Source organism: Neomonachus schauinslandi, chromosome 15 (genome assembly GCF_002201575.2).
Source record: "Neomonachus schauinslandi chromosome 15, ASM220157v2, whole genome shotgun sequence".
Classification (NCBI taxonomy): Eukaryota; Metazoa; Chordata; class Mammalia; order Carnivora; family Phocidae; genus Neomonachus; species Neomonachus schauinslandi.
In genome coordinates, this window is record NC_058417.1 from 4,053,028 (window position 1) to 4,064,765 (window position 11,738).

Below are 11,738 nucleotides of genomic sequence, written 5' to 3' on the forward strand. Positions count from 1 at the left end.
GCTCGCGGGATTTGTTGCTGGCGGGGGGAGGAGGGGCATCAGGGGAGGAGGGGAGTCAGGGAGGACTCTTTGCTGAGCATCTAACTAGGTGGCCAGGACTGCAGGTCGAGTAAGGTCAGTTTTGGAGGGAAACCAAAACATTTTTCAACACGGTCATTTGGAGACACTCCTGTAAGACATCCGAGTCGAGATGATAACCAAGGAGAGGAGGTAAATAGTTGAGAGCCGTCAGCACGTGCATGGTGTCGAAAGCCCAGGGAAACTGGGAAGACAGAAAAGAGGAGAGCCTGCCCCCAAGCCCTGCAGCTCCCCACATCAGGCGACTGAGCAGACAGAGAGGCTAGCCAAGAAAGCACGGGGCGGCCCCTGGGGAGGTAGCAAGAGCACCAGCTACCTGTGGCTCACGGACACACAAACGGACGCCCTTGCAGGAAGCCAGTGGCCCAGCGGTGTCACGCACTGTGGAGGGTGGGTGAGTGGCCATCGGGCTGGAGGGTCACCCCGGGGGACCTGCCCCTGCATGTGCTTGGAGAGCACGGAAGCCGCGGCGACAGGTGGAGGAGACACCGGGCTGAAGACGGGCCGGTGGGTCACGGGCTCCATCGAGAGCTGCGGGTAAAGACGCAGTAGCCGCCGAGGAACACCAAGGTAGAGCACGTTGGCGTCCAGATGAGCCAGTTAGGATTCAGATGATCCCCTCTGCAGAGGGAAAAGCGACGAAAGGGCAGGAGAGCCAGGGGAGAGTCCTTCTGGAAAAACTGCGAACGTGCGCGTGCGTGCCTGTCATTCAGGCTGTGTGTTCCTTCCCTCAGAAAGTGGCAGCACGCTCTGGTTACTTACAGTTTCCATGTTTCTGTTAGCGCCTGAATTCGTTGCTAAAATAAGATTTTTTTTTTTTAAATGGAAGTATGACATACATACAACAAAGTGCATTCATCACAAATGTCTAATGAATTATCATAACATGTACACACTCCTGTAACTATCACCCAGGTGAAGACAGAAAGTTCCAGGCCCTCCCCTCCCCCCTGGTGTCTCTCTCCAGCATCACTGTCTCCCTCCTTTCCAGAAGGGAGTGGTATTCTGACTTCTAACACCCTCAAACAACTGGGACACATAAAGTTCTCTGCACAGAAGTTTAAGTGTCCATGAGCGAGAGAGAGAGAGACAGACAGACGTTGTTGTTATCTGTTGACTGTTGACTGTTGACTATGGTCCATAAAAACCAAAAGCAGGGATCTGGGAAAGAAAGAAAGTATGATGGGTGGGGGTGGGGAGAACCACCTCCTTCTCTCCGTGGGTTCTGAAACTGATCTGAGGCTGACCTGGGAAAGGTTGGCTTGATCATCAAGAGAAGCACCTCGAGTGTGTTTATTGCTCGGCCTTGACTTCTCTATGGTTCAGGTCATCATTGTATCAAAGTGGCCCACACAGTCCCTTGTGTGTGTAGCGGACTCTGGTTACATATTTGCAAGTGAATAAATGTGATAGTGTAATCTTAAAGCTCCAGGTGGTTTTAGAGCAGCGTTGAATCCTACCCCCTGGTGGATAGTGGCTTAGGTATCACAGTTCGGTTAACTGTTGCTCAAGGTTTGGCATGTTGGCTCCCCATATTTCCCGTTTAGACCTAATACTGATAGGAGCGCCCCTACGTGCATATGACGTTTGTCAAATTTCCTTAGAATGCGTTTCTGTGGAGGCAAACGGTTTAATGCATTATGTTCTGACTCACCCAGTCTGAGCATTCCTCTTCCCTCTCATGATGCACATTTAAGGTGGCGTCTGGCGAACAGAAAAGGCATTCTTTCCCAAGCCTGTCCATCCCCATCAGCGTGAGCCTCGGGCGAGCTCAGAAACCCGTCCCGGTTCTGCCCAGTGGTGTGGGGCCTCGGGCCACTTCTCACTTCTCCCGGGGACAAATGCATTGCACACCCACCCCCTCACTCCCCCAGGGAGGCAACTTCAAAAGATGGCCCAACTTCTCAACATGGTACCCAGACAAAGGTCAGGCCCAGCGTTCGAGAACTCCCCAGAGAGACAGGGCTAGGGTAGCGGAGGGCAGTAATATTGAAGAATAGTCATATCTCAGCCAGTCATCAGCATCTCCAGGAGGGTGAAATGAGAAAGCTGAGCCTTGGAAGTCACCAGTCGCCAGCTCACCACCTTGGAAAGGGGCAGGGCTGCACGTAGACCACCCCCCCAGCTCCCTCTGGCTGCCGGCATCCTGGCTCCATGCTGCTAGGTATAAATTCTAAAATCGAGTTTATTCCATGTGGCCTCAGCAAGGGCCTTGCTTCCAAAGGGAGCGTCCCCACTTGAGGTTTGACTGAAATGGTGGCGGGATTTTGGAACCTGTTGAGACGGTTGAAAAAAATCCAGCCTCATTTTTTTATTTTCTGGCCTGGGCAAGCTCCGACTCCAGCATATAGGTTTCAGTGGTGGTTGGTACCACGCCCTGTCCCTGTGGGTTTGGGGGAGAATTTTGTCATCGTCAAAAGGAGTACTCTAGTTCTCTGGAGAGAAACATGGGCAGCTGGGGAGCTCCATCCTTCCGGTAGCTATGCTATTAGAATTCTAAAGGCATATTATTTTATTTTATTTTATTTTTATTTTTTTAAGATTTTATTTATTTGACAGAGAGATAGAGAGGGCCAGAGAGCACAAGCAGGGGAAGTGGCAGAGGGAGAGGGAGAGGCAGGCTCCCGCCGAGCAGGGAGCCGGACGCGGGACTCGATACCAGGATCCCAGGATTATGACCCGAGCCGAAGGCCGACGCTTAACCCACTGAGCCACCCAGGCGCCCTAAAGGCATTTTAACCAACAGGGATGGATCCAAGTTTTGTGGGGACTGCAACTTCTGTCATTGGGGACGAGTATAGGGAGAAGCTCCTCAAGAAGGAGGATATAAAAACACCTTACTTTTGCAACTTTTATTAAAAAAAAAGCAAGAGCCTGTGAAAACCAATGACTGTCCCCCCACCCCCACCCCCAATCCATAAAGGGGCCCTGGGACTTCATCTTTTCGGCAGATGTGCTTCTGATGGTAAATTTTCTCTGTGGTTTTTATTGGGCCTTGGAGGCTGTTTTTCACTTTATCAGTGCTTTACCAGTTCCAGAGACTGTGTTATTTCTGGTTTTTATTTCCATTTTGAAGGTTATCCGGGAGTTTCAAGCACTTACGATTTGGCGGGGGTCTCCCTTTAATTCTTTCTAATTTTGTGGATTGTGATCCAAGAATATGGTTTTCAAAAAGCGTTCCCTTTTTTGTGACCAAGTTAAGTACACGATTATTATTTTGTCAGTGTTCTGTGTGTACACATGAAGTAATGCCTATTTTGTCTATTGGAGGGATATGAGCTTTGTGTTGTAACTATTAAATGAGGTGAGTTGATTTTTGGATTCAGTTCACTTTGTCTTTAAATTGACTTTATCAAGGACTGCCTGGCTAGAAAGGAGGTCTATTGCAACCTTCCTGTATGGCCGTATTTTTAATCAAGTATGCCGGGGACTTTAATCATTTCTGCTTTATATTGTTTGCTGCCTTGTTAACAGGTATCTGTAAGCTAATGACTATTAGGTCTTCTTTATAAATTGTCTGTTCTCGTTATAATGTGGCTCTTTATCTTGCTTAATGATTTTCATCTTAAATTCTGCTTTGTTAAGGGGGCGCCTGGGTGACTCAGTCGGTTAAATGTCGACTCGATTTTGGCTCAAGTCAGGATGTCAGGGTCATGGGATCGAGCCCCACGTCCAGCTCCATGCTCAGTGGAGAGTCTGTTTTAGAGTCTCTCTCTCCTCCCCCTCTGTCCTTCCCTCTGCTCATGCTCTCTCTCTAAAATAGTAAATAAATAAATAAATTCTAAAAAAGAAAATTCTGCCTTGTTCAAGATTAGTCACTTCCCCCTTTTTGTTTGCATTTGCCTGGTATAATTTTGCTATTATCTTTTGCTTCATGAATTTTTCCTTTAGGGTTAATTTTAAGTGGTTTCCAGTAAACACTGTTGCAGTTTTATTTTTTATTTTTTTGTTATTTTTTTAGTGTCAAAAATTGAGAGCCTGTCTTAAAGGGGAGCATTCAGTCCATCCATACATATATATTTTAAGATTTTATTCATTTAACAGAGAGCGCACAAGCAGGGGGAGTGGCAGGTGGAGGGAGAAGGAAAAGCAGACCCCCCGCTGAGCAGAGACAGTGGGGCTCCATCCCAGGACCCTGGGATCATGACCTGGGGCCAAGGCAGACGCTTAACCGACTGTGAGCCACCCAGGTGCGCCTGGTCCATTCATATGTATTGTAAGAACCATAAACTTGATTTTGTTTCATTTTTATTACTGTTTCGTTTTTCTTTTTTCCTTATTTTTGCTGAGTTGATCATGTTGCTCTTTGTTCCTTTTCTCCTTTGTCTGTCTGGAAGTTCTGCCCTGCTTTTCCATCTTGTCAGTTGTCCCTTTATCCTTTGCAATGTGTACGATCAAATGCATTTTCCTGTTCTATGGCTATGAGAAGCCAGGTCATGCTATTCTGTGAGTCGTGGTATTTCATTCCCCGCAGTGAGATGAGACTAATAATGCTTCCACGTCATTCCACCCCCCTCCAAAGTGAGTGCTTTGAAATGCTTGCACGTGTTTCCTCTGTTTTAGGAACCGCCCTCCTCCATTTCAATCCCCAGGTCTTAGATTCTCTGAGACGCTTCAGCCCTCAGTTTCAGGCTGTGAGCGCTGTACCTTTGCGGATCCCACACACGCTAACATCACTTTATTCCCCATCCTGAGACCATCTGCCCCCGAGGCGGGTGCATGGTACATGGGTGGCAGGCTCTGCTGGGCCACCGCATCTGTCTTCTTTCTCTCCCCCTCTGTCGTGAGGTCTGGGTCCTGAATCTTTAGTGTTTGGTCAGAGTTCTTTCCAGGGATGGGTGACACTCCTTCTTCTGTGGAGGCACAAATATTTTTTGTGGCCGTGGCATGAGTCGCAGCTTGGCTCACTGGAGGACTCCTGGATTCGAATTCTTCCCTCTCCAGTGTCTCTAGATGTTTTCCCACGGTCCGCCGGGCCCCAGGCTTGCAGGTGAGCAGCCTTTTTTTTTTTTTCCTTTCCTCTACATGAGAATCACTTGTTCTTTCTGGCTGGAAGCCTTTGAGATTCTGTCGTTGACCTTGGAATTTAGAAATTCCACCAGTATATGCCTAGGTCTGCGTTTCTGTTCATACACTACCTAGAACCCCCAGAGCCTGTCCGTCTGCAGACACAGGCTTTTCTTTAGGGAAATTGTTCTTTTGTTTGTTTAATTATTGTCTGACTTTTCAAACTCCTCTGTTACTTGCCTGGCGGGTCCCCTGGATCCATTCTCCGGATCTTCTAGCTTTTCTCTGTGATTTCTCTTTGTCATTTTGCTCTAAGGCGTGAGATGCTGCTTTCCCTTTATATTTTTGGCCACTGAGTTGAGTCTCAACAGTGACCCTTTGTGCCTTCCATGCATTTACTGCATCGTAAAACCTAGAAATTGTTTCAGCCCTCTTTTGTTCTATACTCGAATCTCCCCAAGAGCCTCTCTCTCTTTTTTCTTTTTAAGATTTTATTTATTTATTTGACAGAGAGAGACAGCGAGAGAGGGAACACAAGCAGGGGGAGTGGGAGAGGGAGAAGCAGACTCCCTGCTGAGCAGGGAGCCCGATGTGGGGCTCGATCCCAGGACCCTGGGACCATGACCTGAACCGAAGGCAGATGCTTAACGACTGAGCCACCCAGGCGCCCCGAGCTTCTCTTTTTATCTGTTCCTTCCAGTGGCTCTGTTTCATTAGGGCCCTGTTCTGATGGTTCTGTTGGTTCTTACTCTCTGATTCCCAGACCCCCTTCTGTGTGTTGTTTTTTTCTGTTTCTGCCCATTGGGGCTTTCCCTCCACGCCCTCCTGAGTGGAGGCAATTCTTGGAGTGATGGAAGGGGCTGGGGCCTTGGCCCCTGAGGCAGCCCTTTCCCCTTCACCAGCCTTATGCTGCTGGCTTGGCCTCAGAGGCAGACAAGGCTTGGCTCAGCCATGTAGCTTGTCCTTACCCTCTAGGGGACCAGAGGACGGCTTGCCCCAGGTTGTCCTCTGCAACTAGAGACAGAGATGTCTCCAAATACAGATGGGGGCTCAGAAGATGGAGACCCCTAGCGGGGAGCCTTTTTTCCCTTGGGTACAGCCATGGTGGTCTCTTCGCTGCTGCCCTGACCCACCGGGCTCACTAGTGCCACAGGGCCTTTGCACATGCTGCTCCCTCTGCTGGCAGGCAGGCTGGTTTCCCCCCCAATCTCCACATGGCTTCCTCCTCCCTTTCACTCAGGTCTGTCCTCACTCCTCAGTCGCTGACCCCGCTGTACCCCCTCATTCTTTGTCAGAGCTCTCAGCATTACATTCCACGGTAGCAAATATTGCTGCTTTCTGGCAAACCCCCACGGAGACAGGCACTTGGTGTTTTTTCCACAGCTGTATCCCCAGAACCGAAAACTGTCCTTGGCACCCAGCAGGCTCTCATTGCGTGTCCCTTGAATGCGTCCGTGGGTGGCTGTAAGAGGCACAGTGAAAACCCTTGGACAGACTGAGACCAGTGGACCAGGCGGCTGGTACTGTTCCAGGCAGACTAAGGATGGCCGGGGGCGGGGGGGTGGGGCTGCCCCTGCTCACAGCACACATCGTGAGGTCAGAGTGATGCCTGATTTCATTAGCCGAGGATACAAAGTCACGGAGGAACAGATGGGACATTTCTCAGGGTAGCATCTGCCATTTCCAGAGCCACGGTGAGGGTGGGGCTGTGGGTGGGGGCTGTGCCCCCAAGCTGTCCGGCTGCCGTCTGTGTTAGGAGGCTTGCAGGACCTGGGAAGCCCATCATGCAGGCTCTGGGGCTTATATAACCTTCAGGAAGACCTGAACTACTTACCTCCTCCGTGGGGCTTAAGGCTGTAGGCGCTTCCCGCTTCTCAAGCCGACTGAGCGTGAGCAAGGCCACCGATTCCAGGGCGGGAAGTAACCCTCACTCGGGCATCTCTGAAGGCCCCCTCTGCTTCTGGCTCCCAGCCTCCAGGACCACCCACCCCCCCCACCGCCCCGGGAGGATCAGGGGGAGCACCCTCCCCTCCCCCAGAAGGGAGAGCTCTGTGAGCAGAAAGCACAGCTTCAGTGCGGGCTCTTTCTCGTCCCTTCTGTCCATGCACCGTGCCCACCTAGCCCCCCCCCGCTGCCGTCGGGAGAAAGGGGAGGAAGGGCTTGCGTGGGCATCTGCAGTCCCTGTGCAAGGGAGCTGCGGGGGTGATGTGGGCCAGGCCCCGGGCCTTTCATCCGGGAAGAGGGGACGCGCTGCCAAGCCACCTGCCAGGCTGCAGGCTGTGCCCTCTCGTTCTGGAAAGCTGAAAGTCACAGCTTTGTCCTCTGAATAAAAGCTTCGCTTTCTGGGGCGCCTGGGTGGCTCAGTCGTTAAGCGTCTGCCTTCGGCTCAGGTCATGATCCCAGGGTCCTGGGATCGAGCCCCGCATCGGGCTCCCTGCTCGGCGGGAAGCCTGCTTCTCCCTCTCCCCCTCCCCCTGCTTGTGTTCCCTCTCTCGCTGTGTCTCTCTGTGTCAAATAAATAAAATCTAAAAAAAAAAAAAGCTTCGCTTTCTGCTCTGCCCATTTCACAATAACACCATGCTCTCCCCTTCCCCGAGCCCCTGGCCACCACCTGTATACTTCTACCTCTGGTTTTGATCACTCTGAGCTCTTCATGCATGCAGGGGAATCCTGCAGTATTTGTCTTTTTGTGACTGGCTGTGGAGGTCGCTTGAGATTCCATATGAATTTTAGGATGGATTTTTCTATCTCTGCAAAAAATCCCCATTGGGATTTTGATAGGGATTGCGCTGAAGCTGTAGATCGATCGCTTTGGGTAATATCATTTTAGCAATATTAAGCCTTCCAATCCATGAACATGGGATGTCTTTCCATTTCTGTCATCTTTAATTTCATTCTTATTAATGTTTGTAGTGTTAAACAAGTCTTTCACCTCCTCAGTTAATTCCTAAGTATTTTATCCTTTTTGATGCCGTCATAAATGGAATTGTTTTCATGGCTGTGTCTTAAGAAGAAATACACAGCCGTGTTATGTGTGTATGCCCTTTAGAAACGTTAAGATTTAGGAAAGAATTAAGAAGAAAATCAGTCACACACAGCATCCCGTGGCCCCCTCGACGTCTTGTCACTTTAGTATTTATTGCTCCATACTTGTTTGTACGTCTTCACATGCATGCATCACACACACACGTGTATATATTTTTGCAGGTGGGATTACACTGTTTTTCTAGAGTCTCTCATTTCACATTACATGTCAGAAATGTCTTTCCAACCATAGGCAGGTGTCGCGAAACACAGTGGAGACATAAATGGCACAGATCTGATAAAATTAAATGCACGATTTATTTATTTTTTAGCCCAGGGTAGGATATCTGAGATTCTTGGGTTTGAAAGATAGAAGCACCTAATTTGACCCGGAAAAGGAGGGGCTTTTGCTGAGCATTCTGCTTCGTGCAAATACTTAAATATAAATGAAAATGATGCTCCGCCTTAGGGCGAGATGCCTCTGAGACCGGGCTTTCTCAGCAGCCTCTGCTGTCCGGGCATGTAGCTCCCTTTTTTGACACTGGCTTGCCCTGTGGCTTTGAATATGTAAATGGATTCCGTGGGACAGAGGGTGCACACATCGATGCTCCCGAGCGCTAGAACCTCAGGGTCCTGCTCACTGCTGTGTCATCGACGCCCAGCATGGTACTGCCTGATGCATCAGGGATGCTTGATCAATGTCTGCTAGATGACAGGCATCACTGTAGTCCCTCATTGCACCTGGAGGGATACTTGGGCACTGATGCTCTTGGTGTCTCTTTCAGGAGGGTTGGAGTCCAGGCCTCTGGTACGGGGCGTACGAGGCCGAAGCATCAGCATGAAGGAGCCGACCCCTTCCAGAGCCAAGCAGGGGGCCTTCAAGACCATGCCCCTCCGATGGTCTTTCAGACCCCGGGAGAAACCAGTGGGTGCGTCTGTCGAACTGGTGGAGTATTTGGAATCCAGGCGGAGACCCCGATCCACGAGCCAGTCCATCGTGCCGCTGTTGACGGGCGCTGCTGGCGAGGACGTGGAGTCAGATGCCACTGGCTCTGCTAAGGGGGAAGGTGGTGGGCAAGCCACCGAGAGAGCGCTGGCCAGAGTGCCCTGTCCCTCGGGCCACCCCAGCCACTGTGCCGCCCCTGGAGTCCCAGATGGTCTAAACGCAGCGAGGAAAGCCAAGGAGCATGCAAGTCAGGAGATCAGGCTCCCCAAACAGTTTGACCTGCCCCTCGCTGTGATGCCGTCAGCAGGGACTGACAGACGAGCTCGGCCTGAGGGCCAGAAGACCGCGAACTGCGAGGGAAGCGGCCTGGCAGGGAGCTGCGGCAGGGCACCCTCCCCGGCCAAGGAGCCTCTGGGCGCCGCGGCATTATCTAGAAACAGCGCAGACAAGCGCCAGAATACCTTAGCCAGGATGAGGGCCAGTGTGGAGGCCAGAGACCCTGAGACAGACAGATTCCCACAGGGGACCCTCACCCTTCTGAGATCTGTGTTTTGGAAGAAGGAGACCAAGCATGACAAGGCGGAGGTGGCCCTCCGGGCGTCCCCAGGGTCCCTGGTGAGCGGCAGGCTGAGCCCGGCTATGGATGAGCACGCCCGAGGCTCCTCTCCTTCCTTCCAGATCCAAGAGAGCCTGGCCAGGGCCCCCGCCAACCTCCAGGAGAGGGACGTCTGGTCAGCCCCCAGCTCTCTCCGCCTCCCTCGCAAAGCCGGCAGGCCCACGAGGGCCGGTGCCCTGGGCCCGCCACAGAGGACGGTTCCCGGGGACCACACTCCTTTTGGCACCTTGCAGAAGGTGAAATACCACACTCTTTCCTTAAGCCGGAAGAAAACGTTACCCGAGTCCAGTTTCTGATGGTGTGTGTTCAAGTCCCGAGCGAGGCTGGTGATCCTCGAGACAGGGCAGCTGGAAGAAGCTTGTGTTGTGTCGAGCGTGGGCTTTCTAGAAGTCAGTTGTCTTGTGACCCTGAAAATAAAAAAAAAAATTTTTTTGTTTTTGGTCCCCACCTCTAGATCTTCAACACAGCATGTCCGAATACCTTCGTGTACCTTTGGGTGCTTTTATACGTGTTGGCCACAAGATGGTGCTGTTGAGTCAACATTACCCTTTCAGGGCAAGAACGGATTTATTTCCCTAAATTCCTCAGCCTGAGTACCTACACTCGAGAGAGATTCGGATGCGGCCCAGCCTGACAGCATATAACTCTGCAGGGAAGCCTCGGAAATAAGAGTCTTCGACATCAAATCAGTTCTTGCCATTGCTTACCTTTCTCAAATCTCTAATGCTTCTCTGGGATAAAGCCTTCAAGATGCCAAAAAAACATGGTAGTGACCTTCAAGTAGGATTCTAGGAGAGAGGGAACAGAAATGATTGAGAGTGTAGGAAGATATTTAATATATAGCAAAATAATTATGTTACTGTTTTTCAAGGTATTTAAAAAAGAGAACTATTTTGATACTTAGGCATAGAGGAAATTCTTTTTAAAAAAAAATTAAGTCTGAGATCTATGTACAATTTTAATAAAAGCCCATTGGTGAACCACGCAAATGGCTGTCTGAGTTATTCATGTTTAATGACCGATCTTTTTTTTTTTTCCCCGAAAGATTTTATTTTTAAGTCATCTCTGCACCCAGCGTGAGACTCGAACTCAACAACCCTGAGATCAACAGTTTGCCTGGGCCAGCCAGGCACCCCAACCAGTGATCTTGTTCGTTTCCTGCTATGTTGGCTTGGCTCCTTGCTGTCGATATCAAAGTAGTGACTTGAGTTGTTTCTGACATTTTAAATAAAATGACTTTGCTCTTTTCTAAAGAAACAGGAGTCCCCTCAGGTCTCTCTGTCTGGAGGGCTCGTACTTACGAGGTCCGAGAGTCTGAATCTGTCCCCACGCCCCGGTGGTCAACTGTCCCGTTTCCTCAAGCTTTATTCGATCCTCGGTAGCTGTTCTGACAAATATCCTGTCACTTCTTACTGGGAAGATGCCACGCCCAACCCTGGGTCTGTACTCGGTCTGTTTTCTAGAAATATTTCCTCTCTGATGGGAACCATTTGTACAAGACATCCGACTCCAAAAATTAAGTTTTCCTTCATACATATTGCATGACTCATTGGTATGTCTCTACTACTTTTATTTTTTTCCTTAAGAAGGAAGATGAAGTCCCTTTTTTCCCTAGTGAGAAAGACTACCTTTTTTTTTTTTTAAGATTTTATTTATTTTGGGGGAGAGAGTGTGTGAGCAGGGGGAGGGGCAGAGGGGAGAGAGAATATCAAGCAGACACTCTGCTGAGCGTGGAGCCCGACATGGGGCTTGATCCCATGACCCTGAGATCATGACCTGAGCCGAAATCAATAGGTACTTTCACCGACTGAGCCACCCAGGTGCCCTGAGGAAGACTGCTTTGAACCACAGCTCTGAGATAGGAAAAGCTGAGATGATGAAGCAGGAGGACCCAGCCACTTGGCCCTGGAGGGCGATATGGAGGCCAGTAGACCCGTGTGCTCGGATTTCAAAAGACGTCCACGTTCTCAGTGTGAGTTCACAAATCTCAGGCAACATGCAACACACGTGGCCTCTTGGGCTATGGGAGTTTAGGCATTCTGCTGCTATTTCCGGTTCTTTCTCCTG

At 50.2% G+C, this 11,738-nt stretch overlaps 1 protein-coding gene across 1 annotated transcript in view; it reads left to right on the top strand.

Annotated features, from left to right (window-relative positions):
* The window catches only part of USP43 (ubiquitin specific peptidase 43), a 49,765-nt gene extending 39,559 nt beyond the window's left edge, over positions 1-10,206 (top strand). Inside the window, 1 exon segment of the mRNA XM_021694531.2 lies at positions 8,895-10,206. Within this exon segment, the coding sequence (XP_021550206.2) occupies positions 8,895-9,967 (1,073 nt within the window). The 3' untranslated portion in view covers positions 9,968-10,206.
* Positions 10,207-11,738: the final 1,532 nt, after the last annotated feature.